The sequence below is a fragment of the Corapipo altera genome, unplaced genomic scaffold (assembly GCF_003945725.1).
Source record: "Corapipo altera isolate COAL_440 unplaced genomic scaffold, ASM394572v1 2b, whole genome shotgun sequence".
In the NCBI taxonomy this organism is placed as follows: domain Eukaryota; kingdom Metazoa; phylum Chordata; class Aves; order Passeriformes; family Pipridae; genus Corapipo; species Corapipo altera.
Window position 1 is genome coordinate 11979124 of NW_020884874.1, and position 27765 is coordinate 12006888.

The 27765-nt window shown below is 37.5% G+C and overlaps 1 protein-coding gene across 2 annotated transcripts in view; it reads left to right on the forward strand.

Moving 5' to 3' along the window:
• NT5DC1 (5'-nucleotidase domain containing 1) overlaps nucleotides 1-27765 on the forward strand; it is a 139451-nt gene that overhangs the window by 17050 nt on the left and 94636 nt on the right. Inside the window, exon 1 of one of the 2 annotated variants that reach the window (XM_027632643.1) lies at nucleotides 317-1331. The exons of the other annotated variant lie outside the window; for it this stretch is intronic. Within the exon in view, the coding sequence (XP_027488444.1) occupies nucleotides 1010-1331 (322 nt within the window). The 5' untranslated portion in view covers nucleotides 317-1009. Of the gene's footprint in view, nucleotides 1-316; nucleotides 1332-27765 lie in introns of those variants that run through there. 2 annotated transcript variants of the gene reach the window in all.

Genomic DNA, 27765 nt, shown 5'->3' on the forward strand with positions numbered 1-27765 from the left:
ATGACTGAAGTGTATTCGAGACCATTTACTTTGAATAAAATACCTTCAGTTAATTCAAGTGTAGTGAAGTATGATCTAGAATTCTTTATGTGTTAGAGAAGTGATAGTTACAAATTCTGATTTTCCTTTTAAAAGAAAAGAAAAAAGAGAGGCTAGTGCATTATATTAATTCATAAAATTTTAATGTTGCATTTAGTCAGACAATTGATCATCATTTGAAACAAATTTTTTATGACAAATGTCTAAAAACATACAATATTATTCTACCGGGTTTGAACCACTCTCCACCTCCTCACTCCCTCCTCTATTACTTTTGCAACATTGAAGTTGCAACAAAGTTCTAATGATAAATCCAATCGGCACCCAGTTACAATGGTCTGAAGGAGAGTGTGTCAGGACAGGCTAAGTGGTATGTTTTTAGATATGAGCAAACAGGAAACCTGAGAAAGAAGAGTGAACATAGTCAGAGGAGTAGAGACCATTGGATTCTGAATTGGGCAGTTGGAGCCATACTTGGTCATTCTCCATGAGATCAATGACAGCACTGCCAGAAGCTTGGTCAAGGTATCCTTTCTTGTACTCATCGTAGGTGTACATGATGGGGGAACCATTTTTGTAGAGTGCGACCCAAACGTTTGTTCCCTTTGCATGTACATGGTAGGAGAAATAGTACAGTCCAGGGGTCCTGCAGGTGAAGATTCCTGTTCTGGGGTCATAGTGTTGCTGCCTATTGTACAAGATTTTATCAAATTTGATGGGGACTGTTGCCGCAGGGTAGGCTTTTGAGAGGATGACACTGAAAGCAGACACTGGCATCCCTGTAAGAGCTTGGTTCACTCCTCCCTTTATGAAAGATATTCCTGACAGCTCCCGAGACTCTCCTGCTTTAACATAGCCTTCGGGCATCTGTGGGATTACAGCTTGGCCGGGGGGACCGGGAGGCCCTGGGGGTCCTGGCAAGCCAGGCTCGCCAGTGCTGCCTTTAGGCCCAGGGGGTCCGGGTGGTCCCATGGGTCCGCTTAAGCCTTTCGTGGAAATACCTGCTGGGCCTGGCAGTCCTGGTGCTCCTGGCTCACCCTTCGCACCAGGGGTTCCTGGAAGACCAGGGGGGCCAATGGGACCTCTGATCCCAGGTATTCCTGAAGGCCCTCTGGGGCCTGGTTCTCCGTTGATCCCTGGCACTCCCTTGGCTCCTTGTGGACCCATTGGACCAGGCAATCCAGGTAGCCCGGCATGGCCAATGTCACCTTTCGGACCTGGGAGACCCGGCTGTCCCTTAGGACCAGCAAGACCCTGCTCACCTGGATATCCTGGTTTTCCCTCTGCCCCTGGTAAGCCTCGTTCCCCCTTGGCCCCTGGGAATCCTGGGAGGCCTGCAGGGCCCGTGTCACCTTTGGGCCCAGGGAGGCCATTCTCACCAGGCAAACCTTTGAGTCCATGAGGGCCCATGTTCCCTGGTGGCCCAGCCGGCCCTGGTTCTCCTGGCACACCAGCTGGGCCTTGGTCTCCTTTAAGTCCTGGAAGGCCAGGAGGACCTTCAGGCCCTCTGTGTCCCTTCATCCCTGGCAATCCTGGCTTTCCAAAACCTGGAAGACCTGGGGATCCAGGCAAGCCTGCAGGTCCAGGATGTCCCTTGGCTCCAGGGATACCTGCTGCTCCTGGTGGTCCCATTGGCCCAGGCTTGCCAATGCCAGCTTCTCCAGGTTCACCTGGGAGACCCTGGGGACCAGGGAGACCAGCCGCCCCGGGTGCACCTGGAAAACCTCGATCACCTTTCAGACCTGGCTGACCTGGAAGACCGTTTTCACCAGGCTTCCCTACTCCAGTAGGACCAGGGGGGCCCCGGGGTCCCTGTGGGCCTGGAAGACCCCTGCTACCTGGGCGGCCTGGAATGCCAAATCCATTTTCTCCCTTTTGTCCATTTATACCAGGGATACCTGGCTCTCCCTTCTCACCAGGGGGGCCCCTCGGCCCCTGAGCACCTGGAGGGCCTTGTGGTCCTGGCTTGCCAGGAACAGACAGTCCTGCGGGGCCAGGAGTGCCGGGGGGTCCTTGTGGTCCTCTTGCTCCTGGGAGTCCAGCAGGTCCAGGTTCTCCTTTCTCACCGTTTAGTCCTCTGTCTCCTTGCTTTCCTGGTAGACCTGGCACACCTGGCTTTCCAACTGCAGAGAATCCAGGTGGTCCTGGGGGACCAGGGGGGCCTTGGGGACCTGGACTTCCAAACCCTGGCTTTCCTGCAGGACCTGGTTGTCCTCTTGGTCCAACAGGGCCTGGGGGACCAGGGGGTCCTTGTTCCCCCCTTACCTGCACACCTGTGAGAGAGAGGAAAGCAGATCAAGCAGGGCATCTATAACATATTTGCAGGCATGGAGCACTGTGGTGAAATGCATGAAAGGTTAACGTAACTTGAACTTTGTAGAAGTCGAGTTTCAACTACTGTGTTGGCCACTGACAACCTGACATTCAGAGGAAAAGTGTTTCAGAGCTCTTACAAGTAACGACTGCAAATTTGTTGGAAATGTGAGCTACAAAGCCTCTAGAATTTTTTTTATTTTTTTATTTTTTTGCTTAAATACATTTAGGGTAAATAGAGAGCTTAAAAAATGCTGTGCAAGCAGATGCAAACTATTAAGTAAGGGAAAAAAACAAAAAAAAACAACTAGGGAACAGGTGTAGCGGGGTCACCAGACTTTTGTCGTCATGAATGAAACCACGGAAAGTTTTCTGTGCAGGTGTAGCAGCTTTTCTGAAACTACTTAGTGCTACATTTAAGTAGTGAGATTTTTGTCCTTCTCTGCACCCTACTTCCAAAAGTGGGCTATGATTCTGGTTCTTTTGTAAATATGTAATGTTGTATTTTTAAATACTGTCTGAAAAACTTATGTCTGTCATAAAAATCTTACACAATGGGAATGTCACAACTGATAATTTCTTTTACTGCTGTCAGAATTCTGGCACTGGTTTGTTTTTTAATAATACTTCATTTTCTTAGTTATCAAAACAGCAGGTGGAGCCACTTAACCAAATGTCACAAACAGAGAAATAAACAAATAAGCTCACTGCTTAGTTTTCTGCGTGTTTTGGATGAGTCTGCAGTTTCACATTGGAATTAGGATGTTGATTTGTGGGACATGACATACAAGTTTAATATGGATATTGTAAGACTGCTTTAGTAGCTTGCAGCAACTGGCAGCATTATAGAACAATATGACATACATATGATGAATGTTAATTTAAGAAGTAATTTTAAAATAAAAACTGAAGGATACAAAAAGAGCCTGGATTCTGTTTTTTATAATGGCCACATATTCTGTTTAATGCTTATTTAGAAAAGGTTGCTAATTGATCAACAATTGTATCAGCTATAATTTGCCTTTCAATCTCTCACAAAAAGAGCAGTTTATGTGTGTGTATACATATATTATATATGTGTATATATATACACAGATATGAAAGTTTATGCAATGGCTGTTTGGCTGTCTCTTAGATAATAAATTGCATTTTCTAATCTGTGGCTAGTCTTGAAACAAAAATGAGGTGAAGGAGGAAACTATTCTTGTACATATTGTATTTTAAAAAATACTAGTGGTACGTATATGAAATACATTTGATTTTGTTTGTTATTGGATCTACAAGGTTACCTTCTTCCTCCATCGACAGGGAAATTGTTCTTATCAAGAAAGTGCAGAGAGTGCCTTTTTTTTTGCTGATGCATAAAATCAGTACAAATGCATATCGCCTTATTTTAAACACCTTCCTATGTCATCCTTCTCAAGGCAATAAAAAGCAAGATAGCTGTTAAAATCCTACACACAGAAAGCAAAAAGGTGCTTTTTTTTGGTAGCAAATTGCTTCAGATTTTAGCTTGATAGTGCATCTCTTTCTTGCATTTTACCATATTTTGTATGAAATTATATCAGTCCTAGGTTCACAGAGTGGGTGGGTATTGCCTTTTTTGCATAAGATGATAAAGGCTTTGTCAGTATTCGTGTTGTTATAGAAGTTTTCTATGAGGAGCTATATTGTTTCAAATCTGTACTGCTTTTAGATTAAAATTGTAATTTTAATTGTGCTGTCTAAAGACTGATAATTCCTCTGAGGAAAGGATTGCTGAACCCATTAATAAAATGGGATTTTTACCAAGAAAATGGAAGTATTGGTTGGCTACTCTTTTGTATGTCTCAGCACATACCTTGATGCAAAATTGTTATACATTCTGTAAGTGCAGTCAAACACTATAAATGTATTGAATTAAGTATGTAGACTTTAAAATAACCTGCAATAATGGCTTATTTAAACACTGCTGAATAATCAGACCTAATTCAACTATTATTTTCGGCTTGGACTTCTCAAATATTTCAAGCCAAAGAACTACTGGTTAAAAAATTATGTTCTGGTAATTTTAAAAAATGTTAACACTAAATGCCTAAAGAAAAGGAAAGTGTATTCTGACTGACTGGAGAGCTGTCAAGAACAAGATTTTTAAAACTGTTAAAACAATTTAATCAAATTAAATGAAGATTTAGTAGGCTTTGGTTGCCAACAGGAATCTTATGAACTATTAAATGTTGTCCTGGCCCTTAGTTTGGACCTAGACTAAAATTTCAGTTCCATGATTAGTAATGATGATCTCTAACCATCTTCCATCTTTGAATTCTTCTAAAAACTCTATGTAGGATGCTTGTTTTCCATACTCAAGAATAGCAGTCCTCCATTTTGATGTTTGTTCACCAAATGAAAATTTGTCAAGAACTTTTGAATGACTGGACTCCCACATCTGTAAATCTCTAGGCTGTTCCTGCTTTTGAGTTCTAGTATGTAGTCTTTACTACCTTTCCTAAATGGACAGCACTGTACACTTCTCAGATATTGATATAATCATTCTCATTCTAAATGTGAATTTTGACTCATATTAGTTACAGTGTGAGTTTATAAAGTGAAAACTTAGTTCAGGACAATTCATTTCCCCTTTCACCCCATATCCTGTCTACCCTGATTCTTCCTTATGAGGAGAAGTAAATGAAGTATGATAGAGGATAACCAAGCAAATATTGTACTTCAGTTTAAGATAGTATAAATATGTAAATTATTCTGAATAAAGTCATGGAAAAGCACTATGAAAAGTTAATGAGGGGAGAGGGAGGAAATGCAGCTTTTAACTCAGTGAGAATTCTAGTTAATAAGTCCTCAGAGTAGCCGTTTATGTACATATACCTCAATTTGATCTGGGAGTGCTATTAGGATTCCAGAAAGTCCTTGTGCTGAAGGCAATGGATGAAACTGTGACAGTATTTTGGTGCAGCTCAGAAGAACCTTCTGGGGGGTAAGTTTCCCAGCCATGCTGCTTTCACTTGGTTCTTACTGCAGAGATTCTTGGACCATGGGGGCTGGAGCTGGTTGGTATGAGACCAGAATCCCTTTGGACTCAGTGTGTGCTGCACATGAGCAGTCAGTCCGTAGGATTAGACTAGAGTTATTCTGAAACATAGCCTACTAAAAGAAGGTAATGTGAATGCAATACCCTCAGCAGCAACTGTTCTGCTCTCCAGATTTGTTCTGTGTCCTTTTTCTGATGAAGAGATGCTTATTTGCAAATGGTATTTTCCAAGTCTCTCATTCAGTTTCCTCATTTCTGCTCAAGTGTGATTATTACAACTAAAAGTAGATGGGATACAGCAAAAATGAAAGCTATTCTTAATAGCCTATGCTGTCTGTAAGAAAATAATGCTGTTCTCGGGGGAGAGGGTAAAGCAGGATGTTTACAAGGAAGATTTAGTTCTCTTAATTTTAGTAGTGACAATTCTGAATAGACAGTACTGATCAGAAGCTTTGATTTCAAGTTTTTAAAAAAGAGTTTGACCTAAGCATGGAAAAATAAAACAGAACTCAAATAGTTTCAAACACTAGGTATAGCCACCCATTTGACTTAAAAGGACAGAGAGGATAACCAAAAATAAGATTGTACAATGTATAGCATTGCAGTAATGTATTACATGCAACCTGCCACAGGACTGACTTATGCAATGAAGAGATTTTTTTTTTTAATAATAAAGCTAGAATTGTTATATTACTACGAGATTAGTCTGATAATTATAGTATAAGCTTAAATCACTCATGAAAAAAATTATGTAGATGTTCACGTCACATTTATATTATATATCATATATATATATCTCATAACTATATATCATTTCATTTTACCTTTCTAGGCTTCAAACTGGTCTTCATTTGCCCATGTGTATCATATATAAATTTAAATTCACACTTAAGGTCTGTTTTAAATAGTAATAACATGATTAAATATGTAGAAGTTCTTCTTGAATATTGTAGGTGACAGATTTGTTGCTAGAAAATTCAGTGTTGAATCAAGAAATTAGGAGATGAGTAGCCTGTTGTATATAATTATGTAAACAATCATGTTGTGTTACTCTCATTATTGAAGATGATATCTGGAGCTGTTATTTTGTTTCTGCTTTATATGCCTTTAGTTGTTAGGTGTGCATCTTTGTCAATAGGAGGCAACTCCAGAGTCACTGCAAATTCTTTCTTCAGTGATAACCTTATTTTAATAAACCTAAACTGTTAGTGAAAGTTGAATGCAAATAGTATAAACAAAGAGCTTTTTTTCATGTATTGACCCTCTAGGAATGATTATGTTAGTTTATTGTGAAAAAATAGTAAACTTACCTTGACTCTTTACATTGAATGGTAGAAAATGTGGCCCCTTGATGCTGGATTGTTTCTGATATCGCTCAGAAAAATATCCATCACTACCATGGACAATGTTCAGACAAAACAGCAGCAGTAAAGATATTTGTAAATGCATGTTTCCAAATCTGTGCTGTGTTAGAAAGGGTAGAAAAAGTTTGTTGTAAAGAAAAGCTGTTCAGTTCTGTTTCTTGTGCATGAATAAATGATTTTTTTAAAATATTGATATTAAAAGTAACATTATTTTGTGCCTATTTCCATCTGCTCTCACTAGTGAAAAATCCTCTAAGAAAAAGGGAATCAGTATTGCTATCACTTTGAATGATAGAGCCCTTGTATAGATAGCTTACAGGCAAGTCTCACTCTTAGGAAAAGACTAATTTTACATGAATGCCAGTCTGTTCAAGACAACTGTCTGCAGAAACAGTGATTATTTAAATTAGAGCTCCAGAAGTAAGTCCAGGAGTTGCATATATCAAAAACTCCTGAAATGAAGAAAGTTTTCAGTGCCAATACATAGACACTCTACCATGACCTTACTGCCTCTGTCTAATGCTGTTGCAAATGAAGGATGAAGTTCTGGGTCCTTCAGCAGCAGTGGCAAAAATCCCACAATGTCTTGCTTGAAACCTGGGTCTTATCTGTAGCCTTCCAAATAGCTCTAGTGGCAGTGAGGATGCTGTCACTGGCCCTTAAATAACAATCCTCTTCCCTCCCTAGGCAGAAAGCAGGTATCCTCTAGAAGTTACCTTTAAAACCAAAGAGAATGAAATGAAATCATAACATACCAAAATGCTGTGGAGCTCCAATGCAGAGTGGTAAGAGAGAGCAGTCAATTCTCCTCTTTTGAGGAGTTCTTCTGCCACTGGTGAGTGAGCAGAAGCTGATAATTTCAAGTGTCACCCTTGAGTATTTATATGGTTTTCCCCTTCGTTGGGTGACTGCTGGGCATAAGCTCCTCCCCAAAAATCAGTAAGCAGTAATTACCTGTGTGTGTATAAGTGTGTTTTTTAGGGGTGGGGGGGAGCTATTTTGGGCAGTCATCCTAGATTCTGTAAAGGGGTTTTTTTTGTTAGGTTTTTCCTTCTTCTTTCCCTGGATTTCTTATTGTTTATGATATTGTATTGCTCATAGCTTGTTTTTTTCAAAAATTTTGTGGCCCCTCTGTTTTTAGAATTGATAAAGGTAATTTGGAAAAGGTGATTGGGAAAAGTCATGAACTAGTAAGTATGGCTGGTAATTTGAAGTGCATCATTTAAATTTCTCTGTAAATGTTTTAAGGAAAGACCTATACATTTTGAACTTTGGTGAGCTGTTACTTTCAGGAGTAACCCTACTAAAGTCTGTGGAGATTACTTATGTGAGTAATTGTTCACTGGGATACAAGTGGAGAACTCAAAATCAATTAGAAGTTGTGTGAGAACCTGATTACTTTTAAGTAGTTTTTATTTTAGAAGACTGTTATCTTCACATTATATTTCTAGACTTCTGTTTCGATGCTGGAGGTACAGTACTACATAGGTAATGCATGTAATGTTTCTGTATTATGAAATCTTGAAACGCAAAGTTACCTTACACAATGAGAGCTTCATTGTGTCCAGCTGTGATGAATATACTGAAATCCATACTGCTTAAATTTGCAAGTGTTATATAGGCTGATGTTTGGGAGTTTCAGTTTAGTGAATTTAAACTACTGCTGTTTTTACTGTTGGAGGTTCAAACTTGATAATAGTTTTAGCTGTCAAGAAATTTTGTTAAACCAGTCTTGCTTAATGGACTGTATCCACAGATTGTGACTTCTTATTTTGAATAAATCTTACAGATTTTGAATAAATCTTACAGTGTTTCTGCATCACTTTATTAATGTTCAGTACTAAATAGGCAGTCCTTGAATTATTTGTGACTCTGAAATGTCATTTAAAATTGAAGGACAGAGTAAGAGACAAGAAACAAACTTTTCTGATTTAGGATGAAACTGTAGAACTCAATATATAGTGCACTTTGCTTTCAGCAAAAATACTCCCATGTGAATTATCTGTGTATTAAAACTCCTTTGCCAATTGCAGACTTCTTTTATGTTGATATATGATATTCAGTCTTGTAGGAGTTATAGGAATGCTAATAAATAATGTGAGTTACTACTGTCAGTTATCATACAAGGTAGGTACAGAAGGGACACCTGTTACCATTCCAACCAAAAGACTGAGCTGGTGGCCCTGAACTATGTGGCCACCATGTGGAATGGCAGGTTAGCGTGGGCTGATTTTTACCTGCTTTGTGTCTTTGTTTAATTCCACACTCTTCAACTTTTTTGGCTTTTATGTATTATGGCAAATATCCTAGAACACAGGTTACTGTACTGAAAGAGACCAATGGACCATCAAGTCTGTTCTGCTTACAATTGTGCTAATACCTTTGCTTACTAGAGGACTGGATTAATGTTTTAACTTAGACTGTTGCAATCATTTATTTAATGTATTGTTGAACAGTTCTTTTCTTCTATTCTTCTTCCTAGCCATCCTCTAAACAACATTATGTTCTATTTTTGTAAATAAACCCTTTCTGCTGCAGGGGTCTTCCAACTGAAGCCTGGTTTCTCCAATAAGCTTGCATACCTGATCACCTAGTCAATGATTTTCAGAGAATGTTTTCATGTGTCTGAGATGGCATTTCTACTCCCCATATGTGCATTCAGTTCCTTTTGGTCTTCTAGACAAGGAAGCTCTGTCCTCAGGTTTTTTTGTAACTTCTCAAGTTGCTTTATTTAAAAAATTAGTCTCTATAAACTCAAATGAGAGTCCAGTAATGACTGGATTTCTATCTTTTGACAGAAGTAGCAAATATATGGGCATAAAGTTTATTTCTTCCTTGAAGAAATGCAACTACAGACCCTTTTTTGGTTCATATAAATCCAAAAATAGCTTTTGATTTTTTTAAAGCATTTAAATATACAACCCTCAGGGGGAAGTGTGGTTGTTGCTAATTTGACAATATTTGGTTAAGAAAGTTAAGAACAGCAGGCAACAGTTTTATACACACACAGTTTCATGCTAATTTGTCACCTAATTCATAAATACCCCCAAAGCAGGCACACTTATGTTACAAAAGCATCAATAATGTGCACTGATATTTGACCAACAACCTCGCTTCCTGCTTGGCTCCTTCTGGGCAGGAAGGTGAATAATCTCTGTGTGTCCCTGAGTAAATAGGGATGATTGTGGGGTCAAAAGGTATATACAGGCAAACCCTTTGTCCTTGTGATTAACCTGAGCTCCACCCTATTGTGCTATCTTATGCCACTTCTTTGGTTTGAGGTTCTGTTTTTTGTGGGTATGGGAAACTGAGGCAGAATTTGAGTTCACTGATTTTGTATGTTTTCCTTGTTGCTGTGGATATTTCCTACTGGCAGAGCACTAACATGCATTTAGCTCTAAGTGTGCATATGAAAGGTGTGCTTCGGTATATATTTGCACATGCAAAAATACATGCAATAGACATACTTGTGTGTATCTATTTACAGTAACAGCACATTTTAAACAAGGTTATTTGCAAACCTGTTTTCAAAATACAAACCTTCAGATGCTTTTGTTTTATAGCTATGCATTTAGAAAGTTGTCTTTGCTTACACATTGAGGTGTCTTTGCTCCCTCCTGTCCCACAACCATAAGAGTCAGGAATAAAATTTAATCCGTTCCACTACTCCAGAACTTGCTTTTTAGTTGTGTATTGGCTGCATCTTTCCATGTGAAGGTAGTCATGGTACATGTTATGGCGATGAGATATAGCTGAAGCCCTAAGCCTAACTGCAATAAAATGATCTATTTTGAGTCTCTCTGGATCACATGATTAGGTACTGAAGTCAAAGCCTCTAATGCCATTGGCAGCAGTCTGCAGTGTTTTATCTTATTTGATGAATGGATATTCAGATTGTTGTTGAATGTTGTTGGAAAGCATGCACTTACACATGCTTTCCAAAACCCCTTGTTGCTTCGGTGTCTTACTCCCACAGTCAGTGAAAACATGTGTACCACGGAAGTGACACCATGACTTGGGAAATGGGAACTGACTTTCACCACAATCCTGCAAGTTACTCAAAAGTGACTTGAATGAGTCCAATGATGAGCAACTGCTTACAAGGGAGAAGTGAGGAACATCTTAATTAAACATAAATTGTAATAAAACAAGCACCAGTCCTTCTCATGCACCTCTCAGAAAAAAAGAAAGCTGAGAAGCAAAACTCCAGAAAAGGTTAGGCTAGGTCCTTGCAGTAATTGCTTCTAGCACCATCTCTGGTAAATGAATTATCCAGTCTCCAATTTTAAGCTTTCAAAGAAAGGTGCTTAAGAATTTCCACGAGAAGTTTGAAAGCCTGCCATGAAATTAAAGGAATAATTGGGTTTCCTAGTTTGTGGTGTGCTCTATGACACTCTGGAAACGCCTAAATCGTTTCAACTCCATGATTTAAAACTGTCCTCTCTCCGTTTCTGTCACACAATAGTGAAGTCTTTTCATGCTCCCACGATAGCAGCCAGGTAAGCCCTCAATGGGAGTACAGAGGAACAAAGTGTTCCACTGTACCTGATGAGGAAAACGAATACAGAGGGGGTTCAGCTTCTTACGGCTCACAGTTGAATGAAACCAAAGGAATTGGAAGCAGGAAAATTTGTTAACTCCATAGCTGTGGGAAATCTGGGTGGTTTTTTGTTTGTTTGTTTTTATTGTTGTTTGTTTTGTATATATTATAACTTTGTATTTACATGGAGGGTACTTTCTGTTCCAACACTAGCTGCTTGGACTGCACAGGACTAGAAAACATCTTGATGAAGAAAATATTTACCTTGCTAACTGAAAAATAAATAAGATTTCTTTTGAGTTTCAGAATGCATGTCGTCTTTTGTAATTAAGAGGCTTGTTGACGTAATCTGCAGGGCTGTGCAGTCCTATGTATTTTGAGGTATAATAAAGAATTCTCTTTAAACAAACAAACCAAAACAAACTCTGTTACTCCTGCAGTCCTGTACTAGTCTTTTTATAGATTTAAAGTCCTTATACTTTTAACACTTGTAATTGTGGTTGAATAAATGTCCTCCTTTAAAGTAGTAATGGAAAGATGGTCTGTATTTATTCTGGCACTGCAAAACTGACTGCTGACCAGTTTGTTCTGTTCAGCTCAGGTAACTGTTGATCACAAGAGCTCTATTTAGTATAGCAGTATATTTAAATAGATGACACCCAGTTAAATATTTGTAGTTGTATTCTGGCTGAGTTAATTTGCAGAGACACTGAATAACCATGCTGAAACCTCAAAAGGACATGTGTTCCACATAGTTTATAGAGACAGCTTTGACACTGACGTGAATTTCTGGTGATATAATCCTCAGTCAGATAGCATTATTGATGAATGCTTTCTAACAACATTGTGTTGTTTATGGCCACATTCATTATGCTTGTATAAAGCTAGGATAATCTTCACCTATCTTAGAGAATTTCTGGTAATAGGGTAAAAGATACCAAATGGAAGTATTGGTGTTAAAAAAGATATTTTCCAGTACCTTGGGTATGCTGCTGGCCTGGCCTTATTTCTCCTGTATTTTTATTCCTCCCTCCCTTGCTCCTGAAAGTAAAACCAACAAGTATTGTTCAAATGAATGCGTTAGTTTGAAACTCATGTCAGATGTGTGGCTTTAATTGAAAGCTGATCAGTTTCAAGATAGTGAAAACACAAAGCTGGTTTTATAAAATAATATTCATCTTTTCTCCCACAAATGCTTTTCTGATTAAGTAGCGTGTTTAAATATATAAAGTTTTGTGTTTTCACTAGTTCTATATAAAAGTTTAAACATGCAGGTGACAGCAGGACTTCCATCTGGCAGGACTTGCATGGGGAGGAAAAGCGGAAGTGTTCAGTTAACTTTCTGCAGAATTTAGGAAAATAAAATTTTAAGGGGCCTTAAACTAGCTGGAATTCCTCATTTTCAGCCTTTTGACTGATATTGACTGTACTCCCAGTTGTGTCAATACAATGGTTTATGAAGCTTTTCTGTAAAAATTTGATTTGGATTAAAATGCAATCAGACATTCCTGGGATTGATGGAAGGAGGGAGGCTTGTTTTCTGTAGGTCTGTATCATTTCACAGGATGTGTTAAATGATTTTTAACCATGTGAAACAGATAATTTGGCTTTAAAAATTACTGCAAGTGTTCTCTCTATTTTAATAAGTTTTTGATGTTCTTGTTTAAAAAGAACATTCACATAAAAACCTAAAAATTCTTAATAGTCATATTTTCCCAGGGAGGACTATTTTTATGTGGGTTTGTTTGGTTTTTTTAATTCCTGTTTCTTTTTTTCCTCTGATTTTTATTAGATTATTTAATATCTTGTTCTACCTCTGTACCTGCTGAACTCAAGGTTTCTGTCAGACTCTCCTGGACCACAGTGAATAAAGTAGAAACTATGGTAAAATAAGGGTGGGAACCACTCCTACTTTCCCAAAGGTGAAAAAGTTCATGCAGCTTCCTTCAGTATCCCATAATTAGGGGAATCTTCCAAACAGCTGGTGAAAAATAGGTGTAATTGAGCTGCTTTTTCAAGTGTACCCACTGGAGCATGTAGTCAGCCTACTGAATAGTCTCATTGATCGACTGTACTACCTGCTGTGGTTTGGACAATTGGCACAAGAGTTGTTTTTAAATGACCATGTTTAAAAACAGGTGCCAAAGGTGGAGGGGGAAAAAATCCAGACTTTTACAACCAGAACAAATAAAAGTTGTCTGAGTTCACTTTAAAAAGAAGATATTTGTTTGTTTTATTAAGTCTGGCATTTTAAATATTGCTGGTTTGTTTTAATTTATTTAAATTGAAAATTAGGAAAATTCTTTTGGTGGGTGCATGTGCATATGGTGGGTGCAAGTCCTGTGAAGAGTAGCTGAGGAAACTGGAGTTGTTTAGCCTGGAGAAAAGGAAGCTCAGGGGGACCCTACTGCTCCCTACAACCGCCTGAAAAGAAGTTGCACTGAAGCGAGTTCCAGTGTCTTCCCAAGTAAAAAGTTATACGACAAGAGGAAATGGCCTCAAGTTGAACCAAAGGAGATTTAGATCAGATATTAGGAAAAATTTCTTAATTGAAAGTGTTATCAAGCATTGGAACAGGCTGCCCAGGAGGTATTCAAAAGACGTATGGACATGGTGCTTAGGTTTAGTGGTGGACTTGGCAGAGCTGAGTTAATGGTTGGACTCGATGATCTTAGAAGTCTTTTGAAACCTAAACAATTCTATGAGTCTATATAGATTTTTTATACTCTCTCACTTATACAAAATAACCTTGAGTCCATGGAGCTTAATTGTTCCTGAGGATTATTAACAGGACTAGTTTTCATTTCAGTTACTCATAATTACTTGCTTTTAATAAAGTGCTAATGCAGTGGTAGCTTTTCTTATTACAGAAAATGCATCTGGGATACAAAGTTTTATAGGTGACACTTACCATATTACCTGACTCAAAACACAAGCCTCAATGCCTCCTGCATTTCATAGGAGGAAAATCACATGTATGTGAAGTGTGATCTTTTTTTTATGTACTTTAACTATTAAGCTTTCACGTTCAAAGCTTTGAAAATTGAAAGTTAGTTATATAAAAGCGGCTCATATGGAGTGGAGCAGATAGATACTGCCCAAACTACTGATACAAAAAAATATGCAGATACTTAGAAGGATAGGGACTCCTAAACTCATGATAGATGACCTGACCAAACTTCATTCTGTCTCCACTCGCTGACCCTGTTGTTACTGCAGTAAATGGTGAAAAAACAAAACTGAAAACTGAACTCCTGCTGGAGGTGATGTTAGGTGACTTCTGCACCCATTGATGGTGAGAGAGAAGCAAGAATCCCCAGAGATTTAATGGATAAGAACCTAATGTATTTCTGCTGCATACAAAAGTAAAAGTGGGATAGGAAATGGGATAAGGAGGGAAAGAGTAATTTTCTGTGTTACATAGTCCAAATTGTGATGTGGAGTCTCAATTATATGGTATCTCATGCAACCTCTCCCTTGATGAATTCTTGTAGAACCTCTGGGTTGTCCACCAACAAGCTGTAGATTCCAATTTGAGAGCTAGTATAACTATTTGTCTGCAGAGTAAAAAAATATGTGATGACTAGATGAGGACTTTTTAACATTAGGGAATAAAGATTGCTCTAAATCAGTTTTCAAAAAGAAAAAAGTGCAGAATCTGGGAAGCTATGACTGAAATGAATGCTGTTACTTGATATGGTATCTATGCTAGTTTCATCACAACATTTAACATTAAATCTGGTAGAGTCAATTCAATCACTCTGTTGCCATTGCATGGCTTATCCAATTAGTATCTGATTATCTACTTCTGCGCTGTAAACAAGGCAAAAATCTATCTTTATATTTTCAATCTCATTCTGCATGCTAGCTTTTCTTTTTTTTAAAGGTACTTCATGTTTTTGCAAAGAGTGAAAATAAACTTCAGTACTAGATTTAGATGTAGTAGAATCAAAAAGAAGCCTTATATACAGAAGATCTTATCTGCAAATTCAGTAGAAGTTAAGAGGAATGAGATTTGGAATTTTATTTTTTTGATTGAATTCCTTTCATTTACCAGATTGAAATATTTTTATATAAAACTGAGCATCTTTAAACACTGTCCTTTTTTCAGAACATAAACATAACACTATTTGTCTGTTGAAATATTAGGTCACCAAGAATGCATATTCGGTCATTCAGAGAGAACTTATTGTTTCAGAAAATAGACCTGTGTCTATAGACCTGTGGTGGGATGTATTTGCTTGCCTACATATTAGTACGTGAAAGTAAAATTAACATACTAGAATATTTGCCTCCTGGTTCCTTTTTAAACCTGTCTAAATCCAGATCTTTTCTGGTATGTTCTGTGTACATAATTTGTATTGGGTTTCAGAGTTGGATTCCACCTTTGGCTGTGCTGATGACCACAGGATGTTTATGTGAACTATGCTAAGTTCCTGGCAGACTTCTCCTTCTGAGGCCTTCATGCAATTCTATATCCTTGAGACACTCATGTTGTTTAGAACAGGGGTTTTTGTTTGTTTGTGCCCCAATAGCTTGCAGGTACTTTAAGGGAAAATATATTTAGGCTAGTCACATAGGAATTGTCAACACTGCTGGAAAACAGACCTGGCAGGAGCATGAGCAGAATTTATTTGACGTGTGAAATACTCTCTGGTCAACCTTAAAAACTATTTAGTAATGGTATAGGATAATTTTAATACCTTTACCAGTTTGTAAAGATCAAAAATGCCAAATAAAGATAAGACAAACTTTTGCATTGACAAAGGAAGATCTGTTTTACAAACTTATTGGGCATAGTGGACATGGTTTTGTCATATTCTTTCTAAAACTCCTTTAGAATATTTAAACTTCTACTGGATCATCTTTCAGATCATATTCTCTAAGAAAACAATCTGAAGTTTCTAGAGAATTTGATTATAAGCTGTCACAGTGATAGTACCTGTGAATCTTCCAATTAGACTAAATGGTCTCATGGGAATTCACGATCTTGGTCTTTGCAAATGAAAAGTTGAAAACAATCATAGAGGTAAAGGATCTGTTTCTGTTGAGACTTGGCAAATTCAAGAGTGGGGAGCAAGTTAAAATTCCAGTATTTTTAAACCGTTCTTCTCTGGAAAAGATAGTGTGGGCCACGCTACAATCCAGCAGTTCTGATGGAAAACTGCCTCACGCTGTTTGTTCAAAGCCCTGGGAGAAGCCTCTCTCCTAAGTTGTTAAAATGGTGTCCTTGGAGTCCTTCATTCCTAGGTTACCTGAAGGACTAGTATGACACCTCAGATGTACAAATGCACGTGCTTTTTTGTGTCCAGTAGTTGTGGGAAGTTAGTTTGAATACTTACATGCATACAACTGCAAAAAAAGATGACGATTGAGACGACTACATTTGGGGTTTGCAGTTATTTTTGAGCCTGTATCTAAAATGTCTACTGAAAGGAATTATGTTTTGTCCACAGTTATACTAATGTTTAGGAAAGTACTTCAGTGCTGTCCAAGTCTCAGCAAACATACTCAAGGACTGATAGCACCTAGTTACATTTAAGATGACTGCACAATGGCCTGTGAGGTAAAATATTTTTGGCAGAGGTCTGCGCTAGCTTATGCAAATGTGGATCAGGCCTCTGATGTTTTTTCAAGGATATATATGCCCCAAAATCTGTATTTAACAGAAAATGAATCTATAAACAGGGTCTGAGAACCAGGTTCTGAGTTTCTGCAGTCAAGCTGATGGCTCATCAAAGCTTAACCAGCTCCCTGTACCTTACAGCACAGCACTTTTCTTCTGCCTCTACATTTATGTCACATGTCTGGAAGGCACATAAGAAGCATCTCAAGTTTCAGTTCTTGTGTTTGGAGGGCAAAACAGATGTGGTTATATTCTGCTACTGCCTCTTCCAAAAGGAACACAATCTATTTCTTTTGGAGAGTGGTCTGTTAAGCAACTAAGTAAGTGTGAGATCCTGAGGCTGAAGGTATAGATAGGGGTTTTGAAGCATTTAGCTGCCAAACTCTAGTAAGCCTTTATTGTGCAAATGCAATCAGAAATTTGTAATAATTGTATAAAAGTTCATGGCAGTGGCAGATTGGATATTTTGCACATTGCACCACTTGGACTTATGGAAAGAATGAATGACTGAAAGCTGCTTTGCAAGATGGATGTATAGAACTACTGTAGAGACCTTTTTTCCTAATATTTTTATTAAGTAATGAGCAGACAGTTTTAAACAAATCTTTCTGAAGTATAAGAAATTGCAATTGAAATGGTGAAAATTTGGCAACATTTGTCTGAAAACCTCATCTTGGTGAAACCTCACACTTTCCACTAAAGATGAAGCAAACCTCATTATAACATCAGGTAATTATTTTAATGGTTAAGCTCTTCTCTCTTGTGTTTTTACAATTCAGGGTATCCATGTTTTGTTTTAAGAAAAACTAGTTTCACAGTCTTTACTTTTTATTATTAAAAATGTAGTATTTAAGCTATTAAACGCTGTTTGATCTACAAAAACTGATGTTGAAAGTGCTCTGTATTAACACAATTACTATGAATTCAAATGAAATCTTCAGAAGAAAAAAAAAAAGCCAGGAATACAAATGTTTCATATGTGTCCTTTATAGTACTGTAATTTAAAGCATGATCACTTTTTATCTCTATGTTCTCTCTCTCCTTACTGGTAACTGCATCTCTCTGAGATCCTCTTGTCAAATAGTTTCTAAGAGTAAGAAACTAGTGCTTTGGAAAAGTTTAAACTCACAACTAAACTTCAGGTTTGCCATTTCTTCCCAATGGGATTTCTTCTCTTCTTCATCTCAGTCATTTATGAAGTTTGCATTTGGAGAACCTTTTAAAGATGAGTATCGCAATGTTCCTGGCTCTTTTTGAAGAACAGTGTTTTTTAATTTGAAGTATAAAAACCAGCAACAAAGTTGACAAAAACGGGGGTTTTTTTAAATTCTGTTTTCCTAAGCTTTGGCATTTGTTTTTGCTAGTCTAGTACAGAAAATGTTTATTCTGAATTTCAGTTACTGTCTTATTAAATACAAGGACTTACAAAAGCTTTCTGTATTCTCTATGTTTTGAAGGTGATTGGACTGTTAGTTTTGTATCCTCCTGTATATCAAAATAATCTGTAGAGGACTATAAAAATGGTTAGGAAAATCAATACATCTCTTGGAGTGCATCCCTTGGGGATGCTTTCTTAAACTTGTTGGTCATTACAACATGTAGGTACAGAGAGACAGTTTTAAAACACTGCACATGTGTGTAGGTGATCCCTCTTTGGCTTCATTTCTCAAAGTAATCAGAATGTAACTATTAGACAGACTTTTTTTGGTTATTTTTGTGGCTTTTTTAATTTTTTTTCCCCTGCTCTTTTTTTCCTCCTGGATATAGTGGTTATACAATGTATATATGTATATATGTATACATGTGTGTGTATGGCCACTGCTGTTTTAATGGCAGTAGCTAAAATGCTAAGTACAGATATATCATACATCAGTGTGCTCAGTTACTACTGTCAACTTTTAGTTTACTTAGACGTAGCCCACGGGTCCAGTGCTATCCAAAGAGGTTTGGCCTTGCAGCCTGCCTACTGTGCACTGTGAACTCATGGTGCTCGTGTGCAGTAAACATGACACTTTCAGTGCAGCTCCTTTCTTACAGGCCTTGATATTTGTCAGAAAGGATCTGTAATTCAGAAAATTAGGGATATGTTTTACCTCCGCTTCCAGTCATGAAGGAGCCAGTGCCAAGGGTTACAGTACAGCAGAATGGGTGTCACTCCAAGGGCAGGAGTCTTGGCTACTCAGCAATAAATGGTAGAAGCAGAAGAGAAATGAAAGAGAAAATTGACTCTATTTTGATCAGGTTATGCGAAGCTAAGAAAAGAGAATTTTTAACCTCATATTCATAAAAATAAACCCACTGTATAGGTGTTAATGATTTTCTCTAAGCATTGAAGTTCTTAATTCTGAAAAAAAAGTGAGGATTATTTTCTAATGGAAACTATAACACTGAAAGGCTATTGCAAAGAGTGCTGTCTCACATCAGTAAAACTGATTCATTTAGAAGCTGCTGCCTTGCTAAGCACTACACTCTTTGACTTAAGTTTTGTAGGTGCTTGAAGTACTCACAAAATTACATCCATTTAGGCAGTGAGACATTGAAGCCCATGACCCAGATAGCCTCAATCCTAAATGATGGAGTCAGGTTCATGCTCTGAATGCCACTTCTATAGTGGCAACAAACTGTTGTCCTTAAATGAGGCTGGAGATAAGATTTCAGATGCCTTTCTCCAGTGACTGACTGATGTATTCTGACACTAAATATACTGTCAGTCAGAAATCCATTCTTAAGTATCTCATTGTGTCCATTATTTATGTACTTATTGTATGTATTAATATTGAGTACTGAATGCTCTGTAATGCCTGCATCTCTCTTTGCATCTGGACATTAGTGTCTGCTGAATATAAATGGCATCCACTTCCTGTAGGTAGAACCAGCCAAAAGGACTAAATCATGCCAGGTGCTGTCCACGTGTTAGTCAAACTTTCCTAAGAAGCTGTTATTAACTATCTTCATTGATGGAGGATAATGAGATCATACAGCTGACCACATTTGTATTATAGTTCATATTTAAAACAGTTAGGCAGTGAAAGCTAGAGGGGCTAATTTTATTCTTTTGGACTTCAGCATTATGTTGGGTAGCATTTTTGTAGTTTTGGCATTTTTAGTAGAATATAATTAATATTAAAATAATATGTTTTAAGAATATCCCCCTTTCTCTTTATTCCTAATGCAGCTAACTTTTTTCTCAGCTTGTCAGTTCTTGAAAGTTGCTTTCCAAAGTTTGCAAATGGCAAACCATAAGGAAACAACAAAGAAAACCTGTTTTGCTTTCAGGCTATCCTCTTTCCAAGAGCACATCAGGAAGTGTTTTCACTGCCTTTAGAGCTGCAGGATTTCTTCTGCTGAAGACTCTCTGGGCTGATGGAAGGGAGAAAATAGTTATCTTTTAACTAGAAATGTGAACACTGCACGTTTCACACATAAAATATGCAAGCAATGCATTTAGAATTGAAGGCTTATCTCTGTCTTTCAGTGATTCGTTCTATGCACTTCCTTCTAATTTCATAGAATCATAGAAACATAGGATCAGCCATGTTGGAAAAGACTTCTGAGATCATCAAGTCCAACCCTTGATCCACTAACACCACAGTTACTAGACCATGGCACTAAGTGCCACATCCAGTCTCATCCTTTAGCTTTGCTGTCTGCTTCTCTGTGTATTTGATGCTTCCTCATAGTATTTAATGTGTTCTATCTATACCATTCAACATGACATGGCTGGGAGAATTTGTTGCTGCTCTTTATATCATCTCTTAGTACTCATGCATTATCAAGCAGGGGTTCCGTGGAGCCAAGCAACATAAATAGGATGAGAGTCCTTTTTTGAAAAATGAGGCCCAGCCAGGGCCTCATTTTGGAAACCAGGTAGAATAAAGGCTTTAGGGAGCAAAAAACTGCTGCATTGTATAGTATATTCTTGCTGCAAAGTGTCTGACAATGTTCACATAGAATCACTGCTTTCAAACGGAAAAATTTCACTAGAACGTAGCTGAAATCATAATTTACATCTTTTCAAAAGCACTATATACGAAATTTGATATTTAGTATCAGATCACCAAAGATGCTGATCTCTCTATTGACTCACTTTAAAATGTATTCCTCTAAAAATGCAACCTGAGTCAAAAATCAGCAATCCTGAAACTTCTGAGAGAATCAACACCTACTCTTGGTGAAGACTTTGAATTTTCTAATTTTGTTATTATAATCTCTGTCATCCTGTCCGAGAGCAGAATTTTCAATCTGTCCCATCATAAATAGCATATTTTTCATTCAGCAGAACTGAAGATCATCTGAGTTTGAGTGCTAGCCTGGATATACTGAATAAAAAATAAGTTTTAAATTTCTCATTCATTTTGCATGTATGCATGCAAAATGAAAAACCTACTTCTTGGTTCTTAGCTACGAGAAGCTGCTGAGTGAGTCAGGCTGGTGATGAAATGTTTCTGCTATGCTGACAGCCCAAAAATGCTGTCTACTCAATCAGGTCAGCTTTGGAATTCATTTGGTACTTGTCTTTGTTTATGTCTGTGAACTTGAAAGGAACTTCTTCCAGCAGGAAACAAATATGGATATTTTTATGATATGCCACTTGTTTCAAGTTTCTTCTTGTAGTCGCTCAGTCACTTGTTTTCTTCAAATTTATTTAAACTGTGAGACTGAAGAGTCTTTTTTCTGTCTCAGAAATCACTACCAGGTTTCCCAGTAATTCTCTGGATCCTTGACATGTGTTTACAGCTTATTCTCCCTTGAGCAAAACATAATTTTAAATATTTTCAGTGACTAAAGCCAAACTGGGTCATTACAATAATTCATTCCGACTGTCATAATACAAACCAAAGAAGCTTGCCCAGTAGCTTCTGTTTCTGCCCAAAGCATATCTTTAATGACATACCATCCTAGCCTTTATTTAGCTGTGAGTTACTATGGTTGCTTCACAAACTGCTCCTGATCCTCAGGAGCAGAATTCCTACTTCACACCACATAGTGGTGTTACACTTTGTTATCACATCTTTCAAATATTGGAGTTTCTTTTCCTTAGTTTTATTATTTGGGTTTTTTTCTGCATTAGAATATTGTGCAGTACCATTTTAATATGAAGGGAGCTGTATGAACTTGTTTTGATTTGAAAGAATCTAAGCATTAGGAACTATGGCTACTTCAGACACACAATATCTCCTATATCTCCAAAGGAGCTTGATTTTTCTTAGTTTCATATTTTGAGAACACTTACTTTCTCTCTCATGCTGCTTTAAAAATTAGTTCAATGGTTCTATTTTCATCTTTCTTTTTGTCTTGATCAATTTTGTATCCTGTTATCTTCCTGCTTGTTTGGATGTGATATGTATTCTGTCTTTTGAATACAACACGGATGTTCCTATGAATATATATTTAGGCAGACTAACTGGATAACAGACTTGCACAAATAAAGTTTAAAAATATGCTTTTTTATATAAGACATCTTTTGTATATATGGAGATGAAAAGTTATCTAGCGTCAACTTATTTTCAGTATTTGATTCCAACACCATTTTCAGGTCATACATAAAATCAGAAATTAAGTTTTAATTACAAAATATTAATTAGTTTTGGAAAGCAGTGTAAAAAATAACCCAGACAAAATGATGACATTGCATAGAAACTATATAACCATTTTTTTCTAATCTCTTAATTAAGCTAGTTCCTGACTTAAAAATTCAACGTTTATGCTAATTGACACCTGTAAAATATATAAAGTTATGCCAAAGCTTTGTAAAAATTCTATTTAATATATTTCTCTGCAAATTCGAAAGAAAGAGAAGCATTTTTTCCTTATCAAAGGAGGAACATTCCTTGAACTATTCTCAAGACTTTACCCTTAGATGCATCAAAATCTTTGCTTTTTCAAGTATCTTTAATTTCCTGTTTTCCAAAATAGTTTTAAATACTGTAATCATCTTTTGAAAAATATTAATTAATGCTTTTATGTCTATAGCTCAGTTAACTTGTATGTTATGCATTAGAACAGCATCCATTTCCTTTGGAAATTATGGGGACCGGAATGACAGACTGTACTGTTCACCAGAGCAAATGTCTAGATTGGTCCCCTGCATCTGTAAGTAGAGTCTGTTGGATCCTAACTTCATCCATATTGACAAAAGTCCTGCCCTTGACAAAGGTTTTCTTTTGGGATAGTCTGTTAAATTAGTCTGAAGTGTATCTTTTAAGCTGGAAGATGACTTTAATCAGGAAAGGCTAAAGTAGAAAAAAGGTTGTGACAGCAAATATGAATCAACAAAGGAATGCTGTCAAGCCTGGCAGACCCAGAGCCTACATGACCTACGTGAAGCACTTCAGAGTGTTTCTGTTGACAGATGCATGACTGAACTTGCATCTGGCAAGTCCTGCTGAGAGACAGCGAAGCAGCTCCTTTCTTTTTGACCAGAAGAGTGGATATAAAACCCTTTCCGTGACTTGCCAAATGTACACAAATAAATTTGAGACGCCAGTTTCTATTTGAGTCCATGGTAGCAGGTTGTACTTTTCCTCTGACTGTCATTTATTAGCTCTTCACAAGCACTACATTACATCGTCCATTACTACTGTCTAGTTGACCTGTGAATTTTGTTGTACTTCTGTTGGAGTTGTTGGGAGGTTGTCTTTTCTCTAGCAGCTGCAGCTTTACAAAAAGGTGCTCATGGGCATATTTCATGCCTCTGGCCAGCTACACAAAGCAAATTCTGCTTTTTTATATTTGATCCTCTGAGCACATTGGACATATCTATACAGCTGGCACCAGACTCTTGCAATCCTGCAGAAGCCAGCTGGATGGGAAGCAGGCCTTGACTGGAAGCTATGTGATTGTCCTAGAGTGGTGCAGCACAATACATGTATTAGCGAGGGGACATCCATGCTAATGCAGCCTTGTGTGCAGCCAGCCCAGGGTGTAAGCAGAGTCCATTTGCACCTGCAGTGTCCAACAGATTGTGTAGAACTGCCAGTTCTGGACACCTAAAAATAAATTTTCAAATTATAGCAAAAAGAAGTAGTTGTACCGTTGCAGAATACGAGGACAGTGGAAAAAGAATGCTACTGAAAAGGGAAAAGAAGTTTTTCTTTTACACTAAACTATTCCATCAAAATGCCAGAGCACACAAAACTAGGATTTGGCAGGAGCCTATTCCACGCAGCAGTTCTCTGTTGGATGCTATGAGGAAAGTGGCTTTGGAGCTGGATGAGTGAGGAGGCTGGAAATCCTATTGTGTGTGCTTATGATTTTGAACAGAAGTTCTTCCTTCTGAACTGCAAAATATGGTTGTTCGGTATATGGTCAGGTTTGTAACAAATATGCATAACCAATTATGGACTATACTATGAAGCAGTGCATCCAGAGGGAACAGCTTTGGTGTCCGTTACAGTGCGTTCCTAGAACTTCACTTGGTATTGAGTGATTTTAAAGAAAGCAAAAGATAAATCCTTCCACACCCATTGGAAAAGAAGATATTTTTCCTTTTAGCAGGAAACATCTGTTGTAGTTAAACTTATATGTTAAATACTTTTTTTCTGAGAAATCAGAGCTACTGCAGTTTTTACAAACTGTAAAGACTGAAGAGATTACAGGAGTTCTTATGTAATAAAGGTCCCCTTCTATATAGAAAATAAATGCTTCCTTTGTATCAAGAGAAATTTTACCTTGACCCCATATGTTAAGGTAACATGAAGTTGCTGTATCCTTAATCTCTGAGTCACATAAATTTAAAGAAAAAAAAAGAGAGAGAAAAAAACCCATAACAACAACAAAATAAGACCCCACAGCCTCATTCCCACAAAGAGCTCTAGAGCTGTTGTCTTTCCTCATTTTAAACAGATGTAGTTTGGGTTAGTATTCTGGAAATGTAGATATATCAAAAGCCCAGCTTTACACAGTACACAATGTGAAAAGCTCAATATTTGTGTGACATTAGGTAGTATTAGTCTTTGTCTCCTAAAAAGGCTAGTCCAGATAATGGTATAAGAGCCACCTTCTTTAGCTCAAACGCTGACTCATGCTTTTAATTACTGATTCAGCTGAACAAGTTCTGCTTGCAGCACACAAACAGCCTCATGGAATTGCACAGACTGCTCACATGGTTCAGAAAACAATTATCTTTTTGACTAGTATGATGGTGCGCTTTTTTTTACCTCCATGAAGAAGGTAAAGAGTCACAGGAGACAGTTTAATTTATCTTCAAAAGATGTTTGGTGTTCTACTGATACAAGAAATAATTGGGGGCTGATTTATGGCAGGAGGAGCCTCTAAACATGGGTTAGGAGAACTGTCTGCTATATCAAACAGAGATATTTTAAAAGACAAATTTTGGGACTGAGAATTAAATTTTATGAGGATTATGTAAAAAATAAATCTAAGCGAATTGATCCTGAAGGCTTTTTTACTTTTTCTAGTTGTTGCAGTTAGATACACAGGCACGGTTATGTATAAAAAAACATGGAAGATCAGAAAACACTGTAAATGTGCCTTGTTGGATGACCAGTCACAGCTTTGATACTTTTGACGTTTACTACAGCTAGGTGTTTTATACTAGCTCACCTTAATTCAGTGGAGTTTAGATCTGCCCAAAGTAGGTATTGATTAAAAAAGAAAAAAAAAGAAAGTGTCCCAATTGTTTAGTACTGCTCCAACTAAATACCAAGTTCGATCTATTAATTTCATCTATGCATAATTTTCACTCTGTCATGGATTAGTTAAAGCTTCCAAATTAGCCTAAGGGAAATGTGAAACACTGATTTACAGTGCTTCTGATGCAATGGTAGAAACGAGCTGTAGTTATATGCAAGATTTGGTTGGTTTTGTGTGAATGGAGATAAAATTGATATGATTGATGAAGTGAATTGTTGAAAAATGTCATTATATTCCTCAGTAACTAAATTCCCTCTGTCTCTCACGAATGGAAAGAAGTCTCAATAATACTCAAGAATGTTTTAAAAATCTGAGTTTCTTTTTAAAAAGTACTTTTTGTTTAATAATACTTTTGTTGGAAAAACTTCAGTATGTTTTTCCATGAAACCCTTTTTCTTCTAAATACTGTTATGAAAGGCTGGGAATTTTGTGGCTTAGTTTCACATTATCCGTTTTCTTTTAGTAAAACCAGATTAAATTTTGCATGTATGTATGCACATGTATGCGTATTTATAGTGAGAGAGAGAAAAGAGGGCAACGTTCAACCTGGAAAAGGTGACAGAAGACTAAGAAATATTTTCCCATCACTAATTTAGCCATTCCAACTTATGGTCAACTAGTAAATTTTTCTTTCCAAACTGGCCTTTGCTAATTAAACACGACATATTTACTTTGGCTGCAAGACCTTTAGGCAGACATGGTATGAGAGGCAGAGAGTGCCAAGTCAGTTGAAAGGTCTATTAAAACATTTGAAAGTGACCACAGAGGAACAATGCTACTTATTTATTTGAACTTTAAGTATTAAAATATGGAAGTTCTTTCTGTGGTAGTAGAGAATGCAATATAACATTGGCAGATGGCTGTTGATTATTTGTAGACTTAAAAGAAATCATTACCTTCTTCTCCTCTTCTATAGATCTATTTTGTTTATTTTGCAATTTAAGAAAGAGTAAAATTCATATTACCACTGAGGATGGAGAAAATGTTGACAGTGTTAACAGTGGTTTGAGTTTAGCCTAGGAAGATACTGTTTTTTCTGAAGCTGGAATGCAGTTGTTTTTCTTTTGTTTGCCTGAGGACTGAGTCCACAGATTATTGCAGGTCGACTGATCTGCAAATAGCTTTTAATTTATAATTCTTAATGCACAAATTGGTGGTTTTTCATTGCATTTTGAGTTTCCACTTAAATGTTAAAAAATGATGTGATGAAATACAGAAAAGTATGATTTCCAGAAGGTATCTCATAAAAAGAAACAAGGCATTGTGTCTAAAACTGAGTAACAAGGTTGCCCTCTTTATCCTTCCTTTGCACATCTTTGTCACTATTATGTACCTTTCACCTCTTGTTAATCTTTTTTCCTTCTGGTTTTTCTAATTTTGTTCAGATTATAATTTCTATTATCAGCAACATAATTTATTATAACCTTTTCTTAAAGTCTACATTTGCTTTTCTGATTTCCTATATAATACATATCATCATCATGGCTGGGCTTCGCAAACGAAGATTTGGGAAGGGTCTCTACCCATGTTTGTTGCAAGCCCGTTGGTGGCTGAAAAGGCCAATACGAGATAGGCATGACCGGTTGCAAAAGGCACAGCAGAAAGACTCCTTAGGTGGTATATCCTGCAAGGCATGATTCTTTCTGCATTGTCTTTTCTCCTCGAGAGTGATCCTGCGTGCGTTCTCAAAAGCATCAGCAGCGTTATAGATGGTGTGTCTCCAGAGCTCCTGATTGGAGGCCAGAGTAGACCAGTTATGATGATCAATACAGCCAAGGCTGAGATGTTGTTTCAGGGAGTCCTTGTATCTTCTCTTTGGGGCTCCTCTGTTGAGGCAGCCAGTGGCAAGTTCACCATAAAGCAAGATCTTAGGGAGGTGGTGATCCTTCATCCTGGAGACGTGCCCTGCCCAACGCAGCTGTGTTCTCAGTAACATGGCCTCAATACTTGTGACTGCAGCTTGTTCTAGAACAGATGCGTTGGTCACATAATCTGACCAGTGGATGTTTAGGATTGTGCGGAGACAGCATTGATGGAAGTGTTCTAGGAGTCACAGGTGGTGGCGGTAGATGACCCATGATTCAGATCCGTATAAAAGAGTAGACAGCACTATGGCTCTGTAAACACTGATCTTTATACTTTTCTTCAGGTGTTTATTTCACCAAACTGTTTTATGAAGCTTTCCAAAAGCACTGTATGCCTT